The following is a 26774-nucleotide window of genomic DNA, read 5'->3' as shown; positions in this document are numbered from 1 at the left end:
TTTGATAGGCGCACTTAAATATTAAAGTGGAAAAAGTGAGTAGGGTAATCCAAAATATTGAGGTTACAGGAATTATTAAAAAATGAAATAGGACATGTGGTGATTAAAAGGTGAAAATGCTTATCCTCTGTTCATAGCACTAAACAATCAAATTAATAAAATGGGTGTGTTCATCTTTCTGATTGAATTCAATGGAACTCAGATTCAGAGGAGAGCTCATTTCTCTTCCTCTCATTGCGTGCTGTGCCGTGCAAGTTCTTCTGGAGCAACTCGGTGAGTCAAGCAGCATCTGTGGCCTGCTGTCCCGCTTTTACCTGAAATGGTGCCAATTCCTTTCTTTACATGGATGCTTCTTGACCCACTGACTTCCTTCAGCAGACTGTTTTTGTTCCTGCAGATTTTCAGCATCTGCACTGTGCTGCAGAAGATGTTTTTAATCCCTGGTCTTTAACTTTGACGCTCATGTAAAATCAGTGGTTAGACACACTAACTCACAATTATTTGTGAGTGCACACATGCATGCAAGCATGTGTGTCTATGCACACACATTTGCATTCATGCACACACTTGCATGTGTATGCAGACACACAAGTTATGCTGACTTAATTTTCAGTTTAATCAGCTGTGGGTATGAATGTCTTTTCTACATTCATGTACAAGATGAGGCTGTCATTGGCAAGGCAAGCATATATTGCCCATTCTTACAGATCTTAAAATGAAGTATATTTAATCATCACACCTCCCTGGTGCCAGGGTCCGCGATATCTCAGATCGAGTTCTCAATATTCTCAAGAGGGAGGGTGAGCAGCCAGATGTCATGGTCCATGTAGGGACCAATGACGTGGATAGGAAGGAGGAGGAGGTCCTGCAAAGAGAGATTAGGGAGTTAGGTGCAAAGTTGAAGGACAGGACCTCCAGGGTTGCAATCTCAGGATTGCTACCCATGCCACGTGGTAGTGAGGCTAGAAATAGGAAGATAATGCAGCTAAATACGTAGCTAAGGAGTTGGTGCAGGAGGGAGGGCTTCATGTTTCTACACAATTGGGCTTTGTTCCAGGGAAGGTGGGACCCGTTCCAACAGGACGGTTTGCACCTGAACTGGAGGGGGACTAACATCCTTGCGGGTAGATTTGCTAATGCTGCTCCGGAGGGTTTAAACTAGATTTGCAGGGGGAGGGGAACCAGAGTGTTAAAGCAGATAGTGAGGTGGAGGAGGATAAAGTTCATGCGAGGGCTACATGTATAGACAGAAATCAAAGGTTTGTACGTGATAGAAATGTGCTCAGGTGCATCTATTTCAATGCAAGGAGTATTGTAGGTAAGGCAGATGAGTTTAGGGTGTGGATTGGCACGTGGGATTACGACATTATTGCTATTAGTGAGACTTGGCTGCAGGAGGGGCAGGACTGGCAGCTTAATGTTCCAGGGTTCCATTGTTTCAGATGTGACAGAGGGGGAGGAATGAAAGGGGGAGGAGTGGCATTATTAGTCATGGAGAATATCACAGCTGTGTGTAGACAGGACAGCCCGGAGGGCTCGTCTACAGAGGCCATATGAGTGGAGCTGAGGAACAGGAAAGGTGTAACCACACTAATAGGGTTGTATTATAGACAGCCCAATAGTCAGAGAGAATTGGAGGAGCAAATTTGTAGAGAGATAGCAGACCGATGTAAGAAACAGAAAGTTGTAATAGTAGGGGATTTTAACTTTCCACATTTTGTCTGGGACTCCCACACTGTGAAAGGCCTAGATGGCTTGGAATTTGTCAAATGTGTTCAGGAAAGTTTTCTAAATCAATATATAGAGGTACCAATGAGAGAGGATGCAATACTTGATCTCCTATTAGGGAACCAGACAGGTCAGGTGACAGAAGTATGTGTAGGCGAACGTTTTGGGTCCAGTGACCATAATGTCATTAGTTTCAAGTTAATTATGGATAAGGATAGGTCTGGTCCTCGAGATGAGGTTCTAAATTGGAAAAGGGCCAATTCTGTGGAAATGAGAAAGGATCTAGGAAGAGTGGATTGGGATAAGTTGTTTTCTGGCAAGGATGTGTTCAGTAAGTGGAAGGCCTTCAAAGGCGAAATTTTGAGAGTGCAGAGTTTGCATGTTCCTGCCAGAATTAAAGGAAAAGTCAAGAGGCATAGCGAACCTTGGTTTTCAAGGGATATTGGCGATCTGGTTAAGAAAAAGAGAGAGGTGCAGAGCAGGTATAGGCGACAAGGAACAAATGTGGTACTCGAAGAGTATAGAAAATGTAAGAAAATACTAAAGAAGGAAATCAGGAAGGCAAAAAGAAGACATGAGGTTGCTTTGGCAGATAATGTGAAGGTAAACCCGAAGGGTTTCTACAAGTATATTAAGGGTAAAAGGATAGTAAGGGTCAAAATTGGTCCCCTAAAAGATCAGAGTGGTCATCAATGTGTGGAGCCACACGAGATGGGGGAGATCTTAAACAGTATTTTTGCATCAGTATTTACTCAGGAAACTGGCATAGCGTATATGGAAGGAAGGGAAACAAGCAGTAGCGTCAAGGAACATATAGAGATTAAAGAGGAGGAGATGCTTGCTGCCTTACAGCGAATAAAGGTAGATAAATCCCCCGGGCCTGACATGCTATTTCCTCGGACCTGACATGCTATTTCCTCGGACCTTGAGAGAGACTAGTGTAGAAATTGCAGGGGCCCTGGCAGAAATAGTTAAAATGTTCTTAGCCACTGGTGCGGTGCCGGAGGATTGGAGGGTAGCTCATGTTGTTCCGTTGATTAAAAAAGGCTCCGAGAGTAAACCGGGTAATTACAGGCCAATGAGCCTGACATCAGTAGTAGGAAAAGTACTAGAAGGTGTTCTGAGAGATCGGATATACAAGTATTTGGACAGCCAAGGGCTGATTAAGGATAGTCAGCATGGCTTTGTGCGTGGTAGATCGCGTTTAACAAATTTTGTAGAGTTTTTCGAGGAAGTTACCAAGAAAGTAAATGAAGGAAAGGCTGTGGATGTTGTCTACATGGACTTTAGTAAGGCCTTTGACAAGGTCCCACATGGGAGGTTAGTTCAGAAGGTTCAGACACTAGGTATCCATGGAGAGGTTGTAAACTGGATTCAAAATTGGCTGTGTGGGAGAAGACAGAGAGTGGTAGTGGATGATTGCTTCTCAGACTGGAGGCCTGTGAGTGGTGTGCCTCAGGAACCTGTGCTGGGACCGTTGTTGTTTGTTGTCTATATCAATGATCTAGATGATAATGTGATAAATTGGATCAGCAAGATTGGAGGTGTTGTGGACAGTGAGGAACGCTTTCAAAGCTTGCAGAGGGATCTGGACCAACTGGAAAAATGGGCCAGAAAATGGCAGATGGAATTTAATGCAGACAAGTGTGAGGTGTTGCATTTTGAAAGGACAAATCAAGGTAGGACATTCACAGTAAATGGTAGAGCACTGAGGAGTGCAGAGGAACAAAGGGATCTGGGAGTTCAGATACATAATTCCCTGAAAGTGGCGTCACAGGTAGACAGGGTTGTAAAGAAGGCTTTTGGCATCCTGGCATTCATAAATCAAACTATTGAGTATACGAGTTGGGATGTTAAGGTGAGGTTGTGTAAGACATTGGTGAGGCCAAATCTGGAGTACTGGATACAGTTCTAGTCACCTAACTATAGGAAGGATATCAGTAAGATTGAAAGAGTGCAGAGAAGATTTACTAGGATGCTGCCAGGACTTCAGGAGTTGAGTTACAGGGAAAGATTGAACAGGTTAGGACTTTATTCCTTGGAGTGTAGAAGAATGAGGGGAGATTTGATAGAGGTGTACAAAATTATGAGGGGTATAGACAGAGTAAATGTGAATAGGCTCTTTCCACTTAGATTAGGAGAGATAGATACGAGAGGACACAGCTTTAGGGTGAAAGGGGAAAGGTTTAGGGGGAACATTAGGGGGAACTTCTTCACTCAGAGAGTGGTGGGAGTGTGGAACGAGCTGCCACCTGATGTGGTAAGTGCGGGCTCACTCTTAAGTTTTAAGAATAAATTGGATAGATGGGAGAGGTCTGGAGGGCTATGGACTGGGTGCAGGTCAATGGGACTAGCGGAATAAAGTTTCAGCACAGACTAGAAGGGCCGAATGGCCTGTTTTCTGTGCTGTAGTGTTCTATGGTTCTATGTCCTCGTTTACCTTTTAATAATTCCTGTAACCTCAATTCTTTAGATGCTCTTTACTCACTCATTCTTTTCAGTACTTAAATGCACCCATCAAAAATATTTCAAGTAATGTTAGCCAGCTGTAAGACCAGGATTTAATTTCTGCTGTCTATGAAGAGTTTGCATCTTCTCCCTGTGATCATGTGAACTTCCTCCAGCTGCTCTGGTTTCCACCCACATGCCAAAAAAAATGTAGAAATTAGGGTCAGTAAGTTCTGGGCATGCTTTGTTGGTGCTGGAAGCATAGTGACACTAACGGGCTGCCCCCAGCACATCTCAGACTCTGTGTCGTTGACTCAAACAATGCTGTGTTCCGATGTTTCAATGTGCATGTGACAAATAAAGCTAAAACTGATTTCAAATAACCGGCTATTTCACATGGCAGGTAGGAATGAACTATCTTAGAGTCACAGAGCCAGGAAACAGGCTGTTCAGCCCATCTAGTTCACGCCAAACTATTATTTTGCCTCATTGATCTGCACCTGGCCCTTTGCCCTCCATCCCCCTCCAATCCATGTACATAAGTACCCATATCTGCCACTTTCTCTGCAGCTCATTCCACACTCTCTCCGACCTCTGAGTGAAGAAGTTCCCCTTAAACATTTCACCTTTCACCCTTAACCCATGACCTCTAGTTGTAGTCTCACCCAACCTCAGTGGGAAAAGCCTGCTTGCATTTACCCTATCTATAGCCCTCATAATTTTGTATACCTGCACCAGATCTCTCTTCATTCTCCTGTGCTCCAGAAATAAAGTCCTACTTTATTCTATTTTACTCTGGGTCTTGCACAGGACAGATCAGGTAAAGGCACCAGATTTCCCTTTCAAAAGTGATGCTTTTTCTTATGGTAGCTTTATTGTTGCCATTACTGCTCCCTAGTCTAGGAATAAATCACTATCCATCCAGGATTAGAATAAATTTTCATTAACACAACCACCACATATTTGCAATTTTAATTTATTAGCTTGTTACCATGGAAGCGTAGTGGTTAGCATGACACCATTACAGCTGGGGGTGTTCTGGAGTTTGGAGTTCAATTCTGGCGCCGGTTATGTAAGGAGTTTCTTCATGAAATGCGAGAGTTTTCTCCGGGTCCTCCAGCTTCCTCCCACAGTCAAAAACGTTCTAGGTAGGTTAATTGGTCATTGTACTCCAACGTGCCCATACAAAAAGATCTTTAATGAGAACATTAAATGAGGGGAAACTTAAATTCCTGGGCCATGTCATCAGAAAGGGAGAAATAGAATGCCTTACATTACAAGGCCGTGTGCCTGGGAAACGCGGAAGAGGAAGGAAGGCAAAGAAGAAAATATGTGGGTACTGTGAAAGAACTAACAGATCTAAGTGTGCGAGATATCATTGACGCTGCGAGGGATCGTTCAAAGTGGAGTGCCACGATCGCCCAAGCGTGTGACGCGCAAGACACATGAAGAAGAAGAAGAAGGCGGCTCCAAAATAACTCAGAAAGTGCACATGGTGGGGGGCGGGGAGGAAAAGAAACAGGATGTCGAACGGCAGACAAGCTGGTGCTGTCACATTAATTAAAGGAAGGCTTCCTGCATCATCCCGCAAAATGAAGAATTACAGAACATTCCAGGAATTATTTCCTGTAGGCAGGGCACCTTTGCTCGCACTATTTTTATTTTATTCCTTTGTTTGTGACAATTTACTCTGTATCCTCAATTAGCAAACAGAACTCGGCCAAATAAATGCCTTAAACATTTTTTTTGCATAAAGCCTTGGCAAATATCAAAGCTAACCTGGCATGGAAGATTAAGCAATGAGAAATTAACCCCAAGGCTATCACAGGGGTGGTTATAGTATGATGAAGACAGAGAGAGAGAGGGCTCAGCTTCCTGTAAATTGAAGGGGAAATAACATGTGATAAAAGTATTGTGTGGCTGTGACTCACTGCACTGTAAACCAAGTTTCACACCTCAGTGCAAATAGACAGGATGCAGGAAGGTCAGATTATGATGTTCCTGTACGCACACGGATTGTGGCCAGACTACATAAAACAGAAAAAAATCAGATCTTTGTATCGAGACAGAAAAGGCTGAACCTTGAGCTGTGATGCTGCTGCATTCTGACTGAAATTCTCTCCCTCGCTCTCTGCCTGTCAAACCCAGTATGCTCACGAAAACATACTTCTTTCAGCAAGCTTCTTGTTATCTGATGTAATATCCATACTATGACCAGTCACCAATTCTTTGTTGACACAGGAGACTGCAGATATTTGGTACTATCCAGCAGAGTGTGTGGAAATGCCTTTGCTTCAGAACCTTAAATAATGGAAGTTGTTATTGTTGACTAGACACTAGAGGGTAGCACCTCTGGTGGGAGGGGGCTGCCGTGCCCTTTTTTAGGACAATTCGTCCACCTTTGGTCCCCACCTGGAGCTCAGCTCTCACCTGTGGCTCCAAGTAGTTGTAACAAGTGCAGTGACCACACCCCAGTAAACCACCTCGGCAGACGGACCAAACCAGGTGAGGGTAGCCCACAGGTCTTCGACCCTCGGTGAGGTAGGGGATCTGCCTGTACCAGTGTGTGAAGTCTGGCCATGGCGGATTGAGCAGAAGAGACCGATTAATAGTCCAACGGTCAAGAAGGCAGGCCAGCAGGTGTGGTGGAGCGCTGAGAGCACGATAAAGCACTTAGACGTCCTGGTCATCCACTGCAAGAGGTGATGTCCTCTTTAAACTCACCCGGCGGAAGGCAAAGGCAAACCATTGCTGTAACCTGCCGAGTACATGACTTCCCAACATGTCAGAGCGGCGTGGAGGGAAATCGTCCGCCAACTGGAGATTTCAGATGCGACCCAACGACGACGAAATACTAGAGAGCTTTTCGACATGACATGTTTGACAGATCTCTTCAAAGACCAGAACAGCTGATGAGTAAGCAGGAAGTTGCTGAAAATTTTTTCCAACTTTTCTTGAAACTTTAAATAAAGATGATGAAAAAAATAAGGGAAACAGAATCCAATAATATACATTGATATATATATATATACTTACACACAACTGAATTCCCTTAATGGAAAAGGCTTGTGGGCTATGTTCCCTCTAAGCTGTGTGCATGTGATTCTGCAAAAGAGTGGCCTGACACCGATTGATTCACTTCATTTTGCGCGAGGCAAAATTAACAAGAAAGCAGTATCTGGGAGACAACATTTCGTGGAGTGACGAAGTTCAAGTTTTGCTAAGCCAACAACATGAAGAAAATGTCACCATAGATACAAGTTCACTGTTGACTTCTATAAATAGTCTTTGTGTTCATTTAGAAGAAAGGTTTCCTGACGATGAGGTACAAGAATGGTCAGCTTTTGATTTCTCTGCAATTGTAGACTGTGACTTCCCATTTGGCGATGAACAAGTTAATGCATTATCCTTCAACCACCAGACTCCAGTGTGAATAACTTCATTCACTTCAACATTGAACTGATTCCCAATTTATGGCCTCATTTACAAGGACTCTGCAACTCACGTTCTTTCTCTTTCTCTCTCTCATCTCTATTTCTTTTTCTTTCCCACATCTGCTGTTTGTCAATTTCTATTTGTTTGTGTGTAGATTTTCATTGATCCTATTGTATTTCTTTGTTCTACTGTGAATGTCTGTAAGAAAATGAATCTCAGCGTAGTACAGGTCAACCTTCACTAATCCGACTACCTGTAATCGGGTTCCTTCGATAATCTGGCACTGATTATGCTTAATGTGATCCTTCTGTAATTCGGCATTTTCACTAATCCGGCACTCCTCAGGTCCCAGTGGTGCCGGATTAGTGAAGGTTGACCTGTATATGGTGACATATAAGTACTTTGATAATAAATTTACTTTGAACTATAAACCTTATAAAAATGGGAAGTTTGCAACCAGTCTTTTGTCTTGACAGCACCAACATCAATCATCTGCACTAACATTGCCTACAGCTCCTGCTTTTGGCTCCTTTTTCCAATCACTAACTTTATCTCTTTCAAGTCATAGAGCCAGAGAACACAACAACACACGTCCTTAAGACTGCGCCAAACCATTAATCTGCCTAGTCCAATCAACCTGCACCTGGGCCATATCTCTCCAAACCCCTCCCATTGATGTACCTATCCAAATTTCTCTTAAATGTTGAAATTGGCCCTGCAACAACCACTTGCACTGGCAGCTCGTTCCAAGCTCCCATGACCTTCTGAGTGAAAAAGTTCCTCCTCATGTTCCCCTTGAACATTTCACACTTAACCTATGACCTCTAGTTGTAGTCTCACCAAACCTCAGTGGAAAATGCCTGCTCTCATTTACCCTAACGATACCTCTCATAATTGTGTGTACCTGTATCAAATCTCAGTGCAATCTTCTACCCTTTCAAACCTATTTACATCTTTCTTGTTGGTAGGTGAAAAAAAACTGCAAACAGTACTTCAAATTAGGTCTCACCAATGTCTTATACAATTCGAACATAACATCCCATCTCCCGTAATCAGTACTTCAATTTATGAAGGACAATGTGCCTAAAGCTTTCTTTACGGCCCTATCCATCTATGCCAAACTTTCAATAAATTGTGGACCTGTATTCCCGTATCCCTTTGCTTTACTGAATTCCTCTGTGCCTGTGTTCACAGTGTAAGACCTGCCCTGCTTGGTTCTACCAAAGTAAAACATCTTGCACTTCTCTGTATTAAATTCCATCTGCCATTTTTCAGCCAATTTTTCCAGCTGGTCCATATCCCGCTGCAGGCTATGATAGTATTCCTTGCTGTTCACTACAACCCCAATCTCAGTACCAACTGCAAAGTTGGCGATCCAGTTTACCACGTTATCATCCATGATGGTTGATATAGATGATAAACAACAAACAACCCAACACTGATTCCTGTGGCACCCCCCTAGTCACAGGCCTTCAGTCAGGGAGGCAACCAACTACTACCACTCTCTGGCTTCTCTCACAAAGCCAATGTCTAATCCAATTTATTACCTCATCCTGAATGCCAAGCAACTGAATCTTCCTGACCAACTTCTCATGTGGGACCTATCAAGTCCCTGTCAACAACTTCCATTTCCTTGCCTTCAACAACTTTCCTGATACCTCCCTGAAAAACTCTATAAGATGGGTTAGACATTACTTACCATGCACAAAGTCACATGGACTATCCCTAATCATTCTCTGTCTATCCAAATACTTAAATATCTGGTCCTTAGAATACCTTCCAATATCTTGCCCACTGCTGATGCCAGGCTCACTGGCTTATAACTTCCTGGTTTATTTTTAGAGCCTCTCTTAAGCAATGGAACAACATTAGCTATCTTCTAATCTTCCGGTACCTCACCTGTCACTAAGGATGATTTAAATGTCTCTGCTAGAGCCCCTGAAATTTCTGCACTTGCCTCTCACAGGGCCCGAGGGAACACTTTGTCAGGCTCTGGGGAGTTATCCACCCTATTTTGCCTCAAGACAGCAAACACCTCTACCTCTGCAAATATAAGGCCCATGACCTTGCTGCTGCTTTGTCTCACTTCTAAAGACTTTACGTCCATCTCCTGATGCAAAAATATATATATATTTAAGATCTCCCCCATATCTTTAGGCTCCATACATAGATTACCATTCTGATCATCCAGAGGACCAATTTTGTCCCCTGCAATCCTTTTGCTCTTAACATAGCTATAGAAATCCTTAGGATTCTCCTTCACCTTGTCTGCTGGAGCAACCTCATGCCTTTTCAGCCCTCCTGATTTCTTTCTTGTTCTCTTGTATTTCTTATGCTCAATAAGTACCTTATTTGTTCCTACCTGCATATACCTGCTATGCACCATGTCTTCTGTCTTAACTCCTGTAATATCTCCTGAAATCTTTACTTTTTATTCTGACAGACACATACAAGCTTTGTACTCTCAAAATTTCACTTTTGAAGGCTTCCCACTAACTAAGTATACCTTTGGCAGAAAACAGCCTGTTCCAATCCACACTTGCCAGATCCATTCTGATACCATTTAAATTGGCTTTTCTGCAATTTAGGATCTGAACCTGAGGGCCAGATCTATCCTTTTCCATAATCACCTTGAAGCTAAATCCATAGCAGCAACACAAACAAATCGGATGGTAAAGAAGGCATAAAGCATACTTGCCTTGCCTTCAGGTTGCCACAAAACAGGGAGGATCTGAAGGTTTGGAATCAGTTTAGAAGAGTGTAAGGGGGTTTCGTCTTTTATGTTACTGTGTAGGCTAATTAAAATGGCTTCTTTGTTATGTTATACTTGGGAATGCTTCTTTGTTATGTTAAATGCTGAGAAAGTTTTGCATTAGCAGCTTGTTGTGGGTTAGGGGGTGATAAGAGGATGTTATGAACCAATTGGGATAGTTGTTATGACTTTGGTGTATCTGGAAGATTTGAATGCGCGGGGTTTTGAGGCAGAAGGCAGAAGAGAGAGACAGAGAATGGACCAGGTGCTGTGAGTCCGCTAACGGGGTTGGACCCCGAGCGGGGCGTTCGGTGAGGAGGGGAGACGGAGACGGACTTGTGTGGAGCGTCTGGTTGACCACTGTTGTTGGTCCCAGGCGGCCGGTCAAGGTGGTCTGAGGGGTCGCAGGGTGAAGAAGGAGGGTCCTGAGCTCCAACTGTTTGTGCACGAAGAGATTGAACTTTGATAAGTGTGGCGCCTTTTATTTTCCTTTTATATTTTATTCTCTATTAATTATATAGTTCCAGTAATATCTATAAACTGTAAATCATTTAATCATATCCGGTGTATTGTCTGTTATTTGGGCAGGGTGGAGTACATCACACAGCATCCACACAAACTAATTACCCAGTTTACTGGGGCCGAGGGCTGTTTCACTAGACAACAGCGAGCCGAGCAACCCTGAGGCTGGCCAGGGGGCTACAAGAGTTTCACAAGGATGTTGCCTGGATTAGTGGGTATTAATTGTAGGAAGACAATGGACAAACATGTTTTCTCTGGAATATCAAAGGTTGAGGGACTACCTGATAGAAATATATAAAAGGCAAAAATAGGGTAGATAGTCAGAGTCTTTTCCGGGGTGGAAATATCATATACTAATGGGTGTAGCATTAATGTGAAAGTGGGAGACACCAGCCTTCTCTTGCTGAGGAATTTTCACCTTGTAACATTTGCCCAATGGCAAGAACATGTTTACAGTCCTGACATGTAAAGGCAAGTTTTGCACTGTTGTTTGTTGATAGCAAGAAATTCTGAAGGGAATATGTTGTAACATGGTTACTCACAGACATGTAAAGAGCCACCAGATGAATCATGAAGGAAGACTGAAGTTTGCTATGTTTTTGTAAAGGCAGCACCGTCTTCTTATTGAATGTGAGGATATGTGTGGTGATGTCACAGACATGCAGGATCTGACCACTGCACTAGCACTTTCTCATCTAATTGTCTAAACTTGTACAACAGAGTTTCAGTGGAGAAGTTGCTTTGACCTTTTTTCTCTTGACTTAGTATGTTATAGTTGTAACATATAATTTGCTGAACCCAACTGAACCAACAGTGATGATAAATTAGGGCTGGAATCTCCATGATGTGAAACAGCAAATGTAAAACTGAGTACAATCAGCTTGATTTGTAAAGCACAAGTATTTATCACAAGGAATCATGGGAATCAGTTTGACACAATCACTGGTTCGAGGGTCCCATTGACCCCTGTGGTAAAGATGGAAATTCGAAGCAGAAGGTCTTGTCCTGATAATGAAGTTAACAGTCTACTTTTCTCTTAGGGCTACTGACATTAGAATTTCAACCAATTTCCATCAGCAGTTATGTAAAAATAAAACACAACTGAAATCTCATTGAGGTGCACCAGAAACTTACAAAACAAAGACAACTTGTTGCAATCCCATATTATTATTATACTGTGCCTCAGAATGCTTTTATTCATTTTTTAATAGGCAAGGGCAGGAGTAGACTTTTAGGCAGATCTGCCATTTAATAAGGTTTTTGCCAATCAGTGATCTCACTCCATACATTCAGTCTTCTATCCTGTTTCTTAAGAACTGCTGAACAAAAAATATATCTCAGTTTCAAAATTAACAACTCATGGTTTGCTGAAGTGAGATCCATACTTGTACCTCTCAAAGCATGTGAATGACTTTTCTAATTACACTCCTACAAGACCTGTCTCACAGTTTTAGACTAAGTGGACACCCCACTCAATGGAAAACATTTATTTTTCTGCCCTACCAGCAGCCCTTAAAAATCATGAAAACTTCAATCTAATCACCCTCTAGCCTTCTACATCTGGGCAAAACCCTAGCCCGTGTAATCTGGTTTACATTCTGGTAAATACTTCCTGAAGTATCGTGCTCAGATCCACCTACAGAAATCCAACGTCAACTGATGCTGGGTAAATTTTAAAATGAGACTGCTGTTTTTTGTTAACCAGTTAGTAAAGAATATGGTAAAACAAAGCGTTTATGAAATTAGATCACACATCCTATTGAATAGCAGTGCTGGTAAAAGACTTGTAATGCCTCACTCAAACAACTCTGATCTTACAAATAAATAAAAGGAATTACATACCATGTAATAATATGATGTTAAAGCAGACTGTCATTTGCCTCATATTCTACAGTGGATGTCAATAACGCCTTAAGCTTCGTTTTATTTTTACTCACTTGCAGCTGATGAAGATGACGTAGGTGTGGTCTTGCTGGAGCTTTTATTTCCTCAAATTGTTCTCATTGTCTCAATGCTCTTCGCGTTTCTTGCAAATGTTCAGATTTTTACACTGCTCCTCTCTGGACAGCAGCTGTTACCTCAAGAAATTCTCATTTCCTCTTTTCTTTTGGAACCTCGCTCTACAGGCCATGCTGGTTAGGATGTCTTATGTTAAAGGGCTGTGGTGTGTTTCAATACTGGAACACTTAACTCAGTATGATTTAGCAGAACATTACAGTCCCCTGTTCCAAGGCATGATAAGCAAACCCTGTGGCGTGTCAAAGTGCTGGGATGAACAGTGGTTTTTGATGGATTATTAAGATCATGGTCTCTCTTTGGACCACTAATCATGTTCTTTACATATTAAATCAGATAGCTACCAACTAATCAAGCTAATCAAGATACAAGTTCAATCCTGCCATGTCAGCTTGGGAATGTTAATGTCATTGTTTAAATAAATCTTAGAGCTATAGAGCTGCTTGGTGCAATTAATTAAACTTAAGGGTTTCCAGCTACACACACATCCTGTAGTGAATAATGAAAAGGGCAACAGTGTAATTGCTATCAAAAGATCTACCAATAGACAAATTAGAAAAAAAACGAATTTCCTGTTGACTTAATGGATAATGTTCAGTGTGGCAGTTAGACTATAAAATTAAAAAGCATGGATATGCATTTCAGGATGGATAATTAAATAAAGACTGATATTTCCATTGTATCGATCGTGACCCCAGGATGCTCCAAAACACATTATAGGCAATGAAGCACTATTGAAGAGTAAACACTATTGTGGTGTTGAAAATGTAATAGCCAAGTTCCACACAGATGGCAATAATTGCCAGGTCTGCACTCACTCAAACTTCAAACTGAAATGTTCCCTCTGTTTTTCATTCCACTTCTACGTTTTTTTAAGGGTAGCAAGGTAGGGTAACGCTATTACACCACCAGTGACCTGGGTTCAGTCCTGCCACTGTCTGTATGTTCTCTCCATGACTACATGGGCTTACTTGAGTTCTCTGGTTTCCTCCCAGATTAGAAAGATGTACTGTAGGTGTTTGTAGGTTAATTGAGCACATGGGTGTCACTGGGTGCTGCAGGCTCATTGGGCTGGCTGGGTCTGTTACCGTGCTGGATCTAAATCAATTTCATTTTTCCTGCATAAACAACTTTTTTTTAAGTTTAGATTTTTGTGCTCAAATCTTTGGACTGACGAGGTTCCGCAGTGACAATATTATTAACTGACCCCTGGCTAACGAGTTGATAACAATGTAACTGGTACGTTTGAATCACAAGTGGAGCAAAGCTGTGGTCTGCATCTCTTTTTATCTTGCTCCACTGCCTCCACTATCTCCCTCTTCCTCTCTCAGGTGACAGCTGGAATAACAATTATTGGCACCTAATAACTCCCTCAGTCATCTAAACCTAAGGTAAAATCAATGGTTTCAGCTGAAGAGGGCCACGTTGGAAGCTATCTATTCCTCATTATAAAGGTTGATTGCCAAAATATATGGGCACTAACTAATGGAGCCATCTGACAGGCTAATTGTTTCATTTAAAATTCTGAAGTCATTTCAAGCTCTCGTACTAATTTTTTCCACACTTTCCTCTATCGGTCCTAAAAGAGTGATTTGGCACTGCAGAAAAGAACCAAAGCCAAATGCCAAGAACTTGGATACAGATTTTTACTTACCGCTTTCAGGATAGCCATTGCGCGTTCACTCAGCCAGACTGGGTAAAGGACCTCATCGTTCAGGATAGATTCGAACAGATCATCTTCATTTTCAGCCTCAAATGGGGGCTGACCACACAGCATCTCATACAGCAGGACGCCAAGTGCCCACCAGTCCACCGAAGAACCATACTGCAACTCCTGCAAAATCTGCCCAGAGACACAATTCCTGTCAATCCAGCCTTGCAAAGTAACTGGAAACTTAAAAAATAGTTGAAGCATTGCAGTCGTGTGTCAAGGAGTTGTAAGTCTTCAAACCAGGAACTATTAATAAGGATTCTAGAAACCAACACTTGAGTTATGAGCTCTACACTATTCCACATGGCTCACTCTGCCTGTGGGTCAGCCGACACAACAATTTGAGACCATAAACTGTAGTCTGACCCTCAGGGTTACAGGCTGTAAGCTCAATCACAAATGAGACATAAAGCAACTCTACCCCTTGGTTTGATGGATCCTTGGAGCTGGAATCACAGAACCCCGCTGAAGGAGAATTACTACTTGTCCCTTTGAACAATTTTGGAACGTATTATTTGAGTGAAACCTGTTTGTAACTCTGACCAAAGAGCCATACAGGTTGACACTGTAAACATGCTAACTGCAACAAAGGAAAAGATCTTTATAAATGCATAAATCAAAAGACCATTCAGATGGAAAGTTTCTTCTCATTAACAGACCTAGCCATACTGATGGATAAATACTTACCAGTTTTATCAATGTACTATAAAAGGTATTATATCTGAATGCATAACAGCTTGGTATGACAACTGCTGTGCATGTGACTGCAAGAAACCGCAGAGGGTTGTGGGCACAGCTCTGGAAATCACACAAACCAGCCTCTATGCACTCTGGCTATACTTCACTCTGCCTCAGTAAGGTAGCCAGCATAATTAGAGACCCTACCCACCCTGGAAATTCGCTCTTCTCCACTTTCCCATTGGGCAGAAGGTATTAAAGCCTGAAATCACGTACAACTAGGCTCAAGAACAGCTTCTATCGTGCTGTAATCGGACCCTTGAATGAGCCTCTTTGATGCAGCCTTGACCTCACAATCTACCATATTATGATCTTGCACCTCATTATCTACTTGCACTGCTCTTCCTTCGCAGCTCTTACTCTTTATTCTGCATTTTTTTTAACCTTGCTCCAGTTTAATGCACTGTGTAGTGTTCCTTCACTCAACCCTGGAACTTCGGGACAGCAAAGATGCATAGAAAGGTGTTCTTTATCGACTACAGCTTGGCATTCAAAACTATCATCCCTCAAAACTAATCAATAGGCTTCAGGACCTTGGCCTCGACATTTCCTTGTGCAATTGGATCCTCGATTTCCTCATTGCAGACCTCAGCCAGTTCAGATCAGCAACAAACTCTCCTTTACAATCTCCATCAGCACAGGGGCACCATAAGGCTGTGTGCTTAGTCCCCTGCTCGACTCACTTTACACTTATGACTGTGAGGCTAAGCTTAGCTCCAATATTATATTCAAGTTTTCTTATCACACCAATGTTGTAGGCCAAATCAAAGGTGGTTATGAATCAGCATGTAGGAGGGAGACTGAAGACCTGGCTGAGTGGTGCCATAACAATCCCTTACTCAATGTCAGCAAAACCAAGGAGCTAGTTGTTGACTTCAGGAAGAGGAAACCAGAGGTCCATGAGCCAATCCTCATCACGGGGATCAGAGGTAGAGTCGGTCAGCAACTTTAAATTCCTCACTGTTATCATTACAGACGGCTCTTCCTGGGCCCAGCACATAAATGCAATTATGAAGAAAACACGACTGCACCTCTACTTCATTTGGTGTTTGCAAAGATTTGGCATGCGACCTAAAACTTTGACAAACTTCCATAGATGTATGGTGGAGAGTATACTGGCAGGTTATATGACAGCCTGCTATGGAAACACCATTGCCCTTGAGCAGAAAATTCTACGAAGAGCATTGGATACGGCCCAGTTCATCATAGGTAAAACCCTCCCCACCATTGAGCATTTTGAGATTTAATGCTTATTTATTATTATTATTATTTACTCTTTGTTTTTGTATTTACACAGTTTGTTGTCTTTTTCACATTGGTTGTTTGCCCTGTTGGTGCGGTCTTTCATTGATTCTATTATGGTTATTGGATTTACTGAGTATGCCTGAAGGGAAACGCAATTCTAGATTTAGTGTTGTGCAATGAACCAGATTTGATCAGGGACCTCAAGGTAAAGGAGCCATTAGGGGGTAGTGATCATGATATGATAAGTTTTAATCTACAATTTGAGAGGGAGAAGGGAAACTCGGAAGTGTCAGTATTACCGTTGAACAAAGGAAACTATGGTGCTATGAGGGAAGAGCTGGCCAAAGTTCAATGGAACAATACCCTAGCAGGGATGACAGTGGAACAGCAATGGCAAGTGTTTCTGGGAATAATGCGGAAGGTGCAGGGATCAGTTCGTTCCAAAGAGGAAGAAACATCCTAAGGGGAGTAAGGGGAGGCCATGGCTGACAAGGGAAGTAATGGACAGTATAAAAATAAAAGAGAAGAAGTATAACATAGCGAAGACGAGTGGGAAGCCGGAGAATTGGGAAACTTTTAAAGAACAACAGAAGGTAACTAAAAAGGCAATACGTGGAGAAAAAATGAGGTACGAAGGTAAACCAGCCAAGAATATAAAGGAGGATAGTAAAAGCTTCTTTAGGTATGTGAAAAGGAAAAAAATAGTTAATACCAAAATTGGGCCCTTGAAGACAGAAGTGGGTGAATTTATTATGGGGAACAAGGAAATGGCAGACGAGTTGAACAGGTACTTTGGATCTGTCTTCACTAGGGAAGACACAAACAATCTCCAGATGTAATAGTGGCCAAAGGACCTAGGGTAATGGATGAATTGAAAGAAATTTACATTAGGCAGGAAATGGTGTTGGATAGGCTGTTGGGTCTGAAGGCTGATAAGTCCCCAGGACCTCATGGTCTGCATCCCAGGGTACTTAAGGAGGTGGCGTTAGAAATCGTGGACGCATTGGTAATCATTTTCCAATGTTCTATAGATTCAGGATCAGTTCCTGTGGATTGGAGGGTGGCTAATGTTGCCCCTCTCTTCAAGAAGGGAGGAAGAGAGAAAACAGGGTATTATAGACCGGTTAGCCTGACGACAGTGGTGGGAAAGATGCTGGAGTCAATTATAAAAGATGAAATTACGACACATCTGGATAGCAGAAACAAGATCGGTCCGAGTCAGCATGGATTTACGAAGGGGAAATCGTGCTTGACTAATCTTCTGGAATTTTTTGAGGATGTAACTATGAAAATGGACAAGGGAGAGCCAGTGGATGTAGTGTACCTGGACTTTCAGAAAGCCTTTGATAAAGTCCCACATAGGAGATTAGTGGGCAAAATTAGGGCACATGGTATTGGGGGCAGAGTACTGACATGGATTGAGAATTGGCTGGCTGACAGAAAACAAAGAGTAGCGATTAACGGGTCCCTTTCGGAATGGCAGGCGGTGACCAGTGGGGTACCGCAGGGTTCAGGGCTGGGACCACAGCTGTTTACAATATACATTAATGATTTAGATGAGGGAATTAAAAGTAACATTAGCAAATTTGCCCATGACACTAAGCTGGGTGGCAGTGTGAAATATGAGGAGGATGTTATGAGAATGCAGGGTGACTTGGACAGGCTGGGTGAGTGGGCAGATGCATGGCAGATGCAGTTTAATGTGGATAAATGCGAGGTTATCCACTCTGGTGGTAAGAACGGGAAGGCAGATTATTAACTAAATGGAGTCAAGTTAGGAAAAGGGGAAGCACAACGAGATCTCAGTGTTCTTGTACATCAGTCACTGAAAGCAAGCATGCAAGTACAGCAGGCAGTGAAGAAAGCTAATGGCATGCTGGCCTTCATAACAAGGGGAATTGAGTATAAGAGTAAAGACGTCCTTCTGCAGCTGTACAGGACCCTGGTGAGACCACACCTGGAGGACTGTGTACAGTTTTGGTCTCCAAATTTGAGGAAGGACATTCTTACTATCGAGGGAGTGCAGCGTAGGTTCACAAGGTTAATTCCCGGGATGGCGGGACTGTCATATGTCGAAATATTGGAGCGACTGGGCTTGTATACTCTGGAATTTAGAAGGCTGAGAGGGGATCTGATTGAAACATATAAGATTATCAAAGGATTGGACACGCTGCAGGCAGGAAGCATGTTCCTGCTGATGGGTGAGTCCAGAACCAGAGGCCACAGTTTAAGAATAAGGGGTAGGCCATTTAGAATGGAGTTGAGGAAAAACTTTTTCACCCAGAGAGTGGTGGATATATGGAATGCTCTGCCCCAGAAGGCTGTGGAGGCCAAGTCTCTGGATGCTTTCAAGAAAGAGATGGATAGAGCTCTTAAAGATAGTGGAATCAAAGGTTATGGGGATAAGGCAGGAACTGGATACTGATAGTGGATGATCAGCCATGATCACAGTGAATGGCGGTGCTGGCTCGAAGGGCCGAATGGCCTACTCCTGCACCTATTATCTATTGTCTATTGAAAGTGAATCTCAGGGTTGTATATGGTGACTTTGATAACAAATATCAAAGTGTACATGACATTTGGGTGCTTAGATAATAAATTTACTTTATACTTTATTGTCGCCAAACAAGTGTGTTGGCTGGGTTTGTCGTGTCATTGATTATCCTGACAGCACTGCTCTGACAGCGTGCGGTGTGAAGTGAGTCCACGGACGGAAGATTGGTTTGTGTGATGTGCTGCACCATGTTCACGATCTTCTGCAGCTTCTTTTGGTTTTGGACAGGACAACTTCCATACCAGGTTGTGATACACCCTAGAAGAATGCTTTCTACGGTGCATCTATAAAAATTAGTGAGGGTTTTAGGGGACAGGCCAAATCCCTTTAGTTTTCTCAGGAAGTAAAGGCGCGGGTGGGCCTTTTTGGCAGTGGACTCTGTTTGGTTTGACCAAGTCAGGTCATTTGTGATATTGACCCCGAGGAACTTAAAGCTTTTGACCTGTTCCACTTGCGCACCACCAATATAAATTGGGCCGTGCGGTCCGCTACTCCTTCTGAAGTCAACAACCAATTCCTTCGTCAAATTTACCATGAACTTTGATCTGTTTGCAAGACAAGCTGTATATTGGTACATGTGGCAATAATAAATCAATACTGATACCAATATCAGTGCAAGAGAAGATCTGCAGGATTACAGGACGACAGGCGAAGATCTTGGAATGGGACTTATTGGATGCAAAGATCTGACACAAGCCTGTTCAGTTGTCTGAATGTGTAGCTGGTTTACCAACCCAATAGTTTCAGTTGGTAGTTTTGTCAGCTTGGCTACACTGCTCTGCAGACCAGAACACAGAGATGAGATTGGGAGAGGAGATAAGATGGATGTAGCTTCATAAGTCAATGCAACAATAACACAACAACTTGTGTTATTGTTGCAGTGGGTGCAAGAAAATGTCCCAAAGGAGCACTGAAGAGAAACTTCAGTACCTCAATTTGCTTAGGTAAAAGAGCAAAAAAGTTCTTCAAAGAAGTTGGTTTCAAGAAGCATCTTAGATGTGGAATGAGAAGAAAAGAGAAGGAGAAGGGTTTAGGGGTAGAACCAGAGTTCAGGTCTTCAACAAATAAAGGTGTCATTACAAGTGACGGAGTGATCAACACTTGAAAACCCACTAAAGGTCCCAAATTGGCAGGGATGCTCCTACTGATATTACGGAGAATGTCAAAATATTAATCGAGACAGGGAATTGGGTAAGAAGCAGCTAAGGTGCCATGTGAAATCAAGAGTGGAAGGTCTAAAGTTGAGGCATTGCTCAAGGGGGAGCCAACCGCAGTCAGTCAGCGAACATGTCAGTGCAGAGAATAATGCAAATTGGGATAACATCGGCCAAGTTTTGCTTGAGCTTGTTCACAGAAGGTGGGAGTTAAGGTGGGAGTTTAGTTGGGGCTGTGCCAACTGTTCAAGTCTAAAGCTTTGGTTGTACATTCCAACAGTGGGTGAGGCGAGCTAAGATGGTAGGAGAGCTATGTGGTGCTACAAAGGAGGAACTGGGCTGCCGTGCTGATGGTGCAGACAGGTGTTGGAGGCAAACATCTGGGATCAAAGCTTGTGAACAGTTTGCTTCAATTTTAAATAGAAAATGCTGTGTAGACTTAGCAGGTCAGGCAGCACCTGAGGAAACAGAAACAATATTTCAGGTTCAGGAAGGTCCCGAATCCAAAATATCAACTGACTCATACCACAGATATTGTTTGATTTGCATTGATTTTGGTTTCCAATTCCAGACAGGTATCATGGGGAAAGGATGGATTCAGTGGCTAGGGACTGAGACTGTATCTTGGCCACTGAGGGTTTCTGGAGGAACATTTGCCCTGAGAAGCCAAATTTAGTTATGGTTCTCGTCAAAATCCTGCAGAGGAACAAGCAACAAATGATATCCCTTCTTCTTGGAAACCTGGATACATATTCAATCCAACATTCAAGAACGAAATTCTCTTCTCAAAACTTAATAAGATCTAATCTGAAAACATGCTTTCAGTCATTGTAACCTACATAGATCCAGAGAGAAAAATGACTAGAAAATGGTTCTTTACAAAACATATAAAGTAGAATATTAATTCTAATGGTACAGTTCTTCTTATGCAAGGGTAAAGGTGCATCAATTTTGGACGAAGTAAATAAATATGCATGAGTTGATCATAATCTGATGATAAAACCAAATAAGTTGGTGTACAAAGAATACCATTACCTAGAACTGATAATTCTCATCTTATTTCAAATATTACCACAATACTGAATGCTTTTATCATGCTTTAATTGATATGAAGCATTTTATGACTCTATCAATGTGTAGAGCTTACAGAATCTTCCTACATCTACAATTGCAATAAATCAGATGTGAATCAGCTGCCCTATTTTTACTAGTTGGAGCAGATAGTTTAGGATCAATGTTGCAAGATAGCGATATCTTTAAAAATGCATAATTATTTCTTGCAGTTGTTTGGAAGTACTGGCCTGGAGTTTCTTCAGCGGGGCCAGCCAGCTGCATGTGTTGCTCCCAATCCCACTGCCACAGAGATCCCATGTTCTGGATCTGTGGGGCTAATCTTAATGATTATCCTTCAGCAGAAGCAGCACCTCAGGTGATGTGATCAAAGGATGGGGGCTGATCAGAATGAACAATACCAATAAACTTCTGAGAAACCCCTGACCAATTCCGAAGCTTCCCCATTAAAGCTCGCCCCAGTCAATGCATCTGAAAGCCCCTGATATTCAGAAACATCTGAGAAATATCAAGATGAAGTTAGAACTTTAAATATGTATTTTGTACAAGAGATCACCGAAAGCACAGAAACATGTTTTAAATGATCTCAAACATTAAGGCAAACACAAACAAGTAAACAAAATTATATCAGTTTATTATTTTCTTTCACTCACAACACGCTGGAGGAACGCAGCAGGTCGGGCAGCATCCGTGGAAAAGATCGGTTGACGTTTCGGGCCGGAACCCTTCGTCAGGACTGTAGAGGGAAGGGGCAGAGGCCCTATATAGAAGGTGGGGGGAGGGTGGGAAGGAGAAGGCTGGGTCAGGACTGTAGGGGTAAGGGGCAGAGGCCCTATAAAGAAGGTGGGGGGAGGGTGGGAAGGAGAAGGCCTTCTCCTTCCCACCCCCCCCCCCACATTCTTTATAGGGCCTCTGCCCCTTCCCCCTACAGTCCTGACAAAGGGTTCCGGCCCGAAACATCAACCGATCTTTTCCACAGATGCTGACCGACCTGCTGAGTTCCTCCAGCATGTTGTGAGTGTTGCTTTGACCCCAGCATCTGCAGATTATTTTATATTTATTATTTTCTTTGTTGTTGCTGTACATTGTGGCAGTATAGGCTATGTACAATTGGAAAACAATGAGCGGACCTCAGCCAGCAAGATTAGGTGGAGATCTGAACTTCCTGGCAGTGCTGTGAGTAAATGCCAAGAGTTCTGCAGACTATCGGCCATTATCATGGTATACACCATGAAAATCGACCACAGCTGGAACAAATTGCTCAAGGCAGCAAAGATACTTTTAAAGATCCATTTATTTCTGGGCCATGATTGATTTACTGGTGTTCATATTTTCCATAGTTACCAAGAATGTGCTTGTGAAATTCATTACTCAGTAGTTCTGGAAACCAGTGTGAAGCTGAATAGTCTAGATCAACACAGGCTAGGCTTCAGCTCAGACAGTGGTAGAGTTGGTGAAGCCCTTATGATTGGAAAAGGATATCAATGATTTATTAATAATTGGAAATTCTCAGTTAAACAGACTAAACTATGCTAAGAACATTGCATGATGCTTTCTTCCAAAACAGATCACAATGCTGGGATTACCATAAAACTGCAGGTGGAATGCTGCTCAATATGAGGAACAAATGTTAGGCAGTGGGATTCACCTCTATGTGCTGAAGGCACATGAGCTTATGAATCCAGCCTTAGTGGACAGCTCATTCATATCCCATTGAAAAAACTATCCACTAGGATGGAGTCTGCTTTTACCCACCTCTGGAGCAATGTAATCAGGTGTGCCGCAGAAGGTCCCCGTTGTGTAATTGCTGTAGATGCCTTCCTTGCACATTCCAAAATCAGCCAACTTGCAGTGTCCCTCGGAATCTAACAGGACATTATCCAGTTTCAAATCTCTGGAACAGAAAACGTTAGACGTTTTGTTTTTGTAATTGTTAAATCAGTCATCACAGTTAAACTGATTCCATGAACCATAATTTTATTGCACACTGGATGGCAAGTGAAAATGGGTAAAGCTGAACCATTGTGGCAATGAAAAGCATCGAAAGGCTCAGTAAGTAGTTGGCACTACTCAGACCACTTCATCGAGTACCTTGGCTCCACCTGCAACAAAAGGTGGGATTTCAATTCAATTATTCGACATCCCGTTCCCATTTCAACAAGTCGGTCCATGGTTTCTCCTACGGTCACAATGAGGCCACTCTCAGGTTGGAGGAGCAACACCTCATATTCGGTCAGGTCAGCCTTCAACCTCATGGCACAAACATCAATTTTTCTAACTCCCAGTAATTTATCCCCATCTCTCTTCTCTCATTTTCCATCCCCTATTCTGCCTCTCTTATCTCTTCTCTTATATCTGTCAATCACCTCCCTCTAGTTCCCCTCCTCCTTCCCATTCTCCCATGGTCCACTGTGTTCTACTATCAGATTCCTTCTTCTTCAGCTTGTTACCTCTTCCACCTATCACCTCCTAGCTTCATACTTCATCCACCTTCCCTCACCCAATCTACCTATCATTTGTCAGTTTGTACTCCTACCTCCTCCTTCCCCGATCTCCCCCCCCCCCACCTTCTTACTCTGGCTTCTTCCTCCTTCCTTTCCAGTCCCAGTGAAGGGTCTCAGCCTGTAACCTCGGCTTTTCATTTTTCTCCTAGATGCTACCTGACCTGTTGAGTTCCTCCAGCATTCTCTCTGTATTGCACTGTTAAGTGTTCTATAATAACTTCAGTATTCACAAGTTCAAAGAGTGAAATAAAGGGATAATGAATCGGGTTTCATCTCCTGACTAGTGAGTTCAACACTGATAATCACGTGGGTGTATTAATTAAATATTAACCCTCCAAAGGCAAGTGCCATCCAATAAATGCTGGAAATACTCAGTGGATCAGGCAGTATTTGTTGAAATAGAAATATTGCTAATGCTTCAGATCCAAGACCCTCCAGAAGAACTGATCAATCTTCACAGAGACTGCCTAACTTGCTGAGAACATTTTCTGTTTTTTAACCTAAAATTTCTAGCCTGCTCTTTTGATTTTCAACCATCCAATAATTCATTTTCAGGCTGGTGTATGAAGAATAACAACTCCAGCAATCTTCTAAAAGGCATCTGCTGCCTACAGAGGGAAACCAAAGCTCAGTGGTGAGAACTTCAGTAAAATCCACAACCTCATCCATCCACATCTATGAAGAGGAGCATGGGCCAAAGGATGTTGGTGATGTGATCATCTTTATAAAAGGAGGGAAGTCTGACCATGGTATCTGCAATAGGGAAAGCCATGTTGGAGTTCTCCTCCATCGACTCCTCCCAGTGGCTGAAGTGCACAACAACACCATGAGCAAAATGGAATAGAACCAACCACTTGTTTGAACTCCATCAACAAGGAGGGACTATAGAACACCACCTATCTGGCTGCCACTCAGAAATCTGTCTCCATTTTACTTCTGCTTTAGGCCTGCTGCTAACCACAAAGGGGCACAATAGATCCAATCTCAGTGCAGTCACCCTGCGTCACTGTCTGACAACTATGATCTTTCTCACTCTACCTCCCCTCAATGAAGCTTCTCACAGGAGTGGAACTAATCTACAGAGCTGATGGGAAACATTATAACTTTAAATCCATGCCAAACACAAGGTGCCCCAAGCCTTAGTGGTTCAGTTGCAGTACACAGACAACGCTTGTGCTTTCATGCATTTGGGAAGCTGAGCTCCAAAGTCATCTTGTTCACTGAGATGGGCAAGGATATTGAGTCAGGTTTTCATTTCCTGATTAGCGGGTGTAACACTGATAACCAAATGGGCATATGCATTTAATTTACAAGATGACATGTCTTATGCTCAACAAACTCAAGGTCTCTTACCTACCTGTCCTCCAACAATAAAGTTCCACAACGAGACCTCAGGTAAAGTGGAACACTTCTCATTCCCTCTTGTAGGCAACCAAGACATGGAGAACTACTACTTGGAGAATCCTCCAATTCCAATGTCCCTCCCCAGGCTAATATGTCCAGTTCTAAATAACACCGTCTTGGCTACATTGTTTACACTGTTCACAGGCTTAGCACCAGACTCCCAAGACAGTATTCTCTGAGCTCTGTCACAGGAAGACGATACAAGTTGGGCAAAGGAAAAGATTCAAGGATGTTTTAAGAACGTGAGGTGGAATGGCAACATCGTGCTTAGCATAATGTTATTACAGTGACAGCTGTAAGATCAGGTTTCAATTCCCAGTGCTATCTCTAAGGAGTTTGTACGTTCTCCCTGTGACTGCAAGGGGTTTCCTCCAGGTACTCTAGTTCCCACCCCAAATTCCAAAGACGTATGGTTAGGGTTAGTGCGTCTATGGGCATGGTGTATTGGCATCGAAAGCGTGGTGACACTTTGCAATAGACATATGACAAATAAAGCTAATCTTTAAATCCTTAAAAAAAAGGATCTTTTATCTTTAAAACCCTTATGAATAGATGCAGTATTCCTACTGACTCCTGGAATCACTGGACCACGACTCAAAGTGGGGGAGGAGCATTCATGGTGGAACTGAAAGCCACAACGTCCAGCTGTTGGGAACATACAGGACACTGGTGTATGTACACACCTGATGAGCCCATTCAATACCCACTGTCCTATATGTGACCAGCCTTGCAGGGACTACATTTTCCTCAACAGAACCCACAAAAAGCTGATAGGAAGCATGTTACCCTCTGTCATGAGTGACTGCCCAAGGAGAATATGAAGATTTTAAGTGCTGATACCTTCAGAGAGTGCTGAGTAAGATTACTTTAGTCTTGTGCACACCAGCCTCCAAATAGGAGCATATCAAAGTGAAAATCTCAACAATCTTCCAACAGTCTTTACGCAGGTAAAGGTCCCGCAGGTGAGATCTGTTTAGAATAGAATGTAATGTATTCTTGTTGGAGATCTGTGGCTATGGGAAAAGGCAGACGTAGGAGTAGGCACCCTATTTCACTATTTTTGGTCTGTTTGCACTGTGCTGCACTCCACTACACCCCCCAAGCATCACTCTGGATACTGCTGGGCGAGGAGGTCAGGGGACCTAGCAGAGGAGCTCCACAGCACTTCTCTGGATACTGCTGGGCGAGGAGGTCAGAGGACCTAGCAGAGGAGCTCCACAGCACTTCTCTGGATACTGCTGAGAGAGGAGGTCGGGGGACCTAGCAGAGGAGCTCCACAGCACTTACGTTTTCGGTATTGAGTCTGGTTCTTTGGCACAGAAGGGAAAGGAGGAGAAGGGGCAGGCTGTAATGATAGGAGACTCATTGGTTAGGGGAACAGAAAGGAGGCTCAGTGAACGAGAGTGAGATTCCCGGACAGCATGTTGCCTCCAGGGTGCCAGGATTGGGGAAATCTTGGAATTGAGTCCTCAACCTTCCTAAGTCGGAGGGT

General features: G+C 42.8%; 1 protein-coding gene across 2 annotated transcripts in view; it reads right to left on the bottom strand.

Annotated features, from left to right (window-relative positions):
* The window catches only part of prkcha (protein kinase C, eta, a), a 250281-nt gene that overhangs the window by 7571 nt on the left and 215936 nt on the right, over positions 1–26774 (bottom strand). For both annotated transcript variants that reach the window (XM_072271430.1, XM_072271440.1), the window contains exons 11-12: positions 23130–23268; positions 14556–14744 (exon numbers count right to left, since the gene is read on the bottom strand). In XM_072271430.1, coding sequence (XP_072127531.1) covers positions 14556–14744; positions 23130–23268 — 328 coding nt within the window. The remainder of the gene's footprint in view (positions 1–14555; positions 14745–23129; positions 23269–26774) is intronic.

This window comes from Mobula birostris, chromosome 1, assembly GCF_030028105.1.
Source record: "Mobula birostris isolate sMobBir1 chromosome 1, sMobBir1.hap1, whole genome shotgun sequence".
NCBI classification, from domain to species: Eukaryota; Metazoa; Chordata; class Chondrichthyes; order Myliobatiformes; family Myliobatidae; genus Mobula; species Mobula birostris.
The sequence above is the reverse complement of the archived record's forward strand: the minus strand, read 5'-3'. Positions and strand labels throughout refer to the sequence as shown.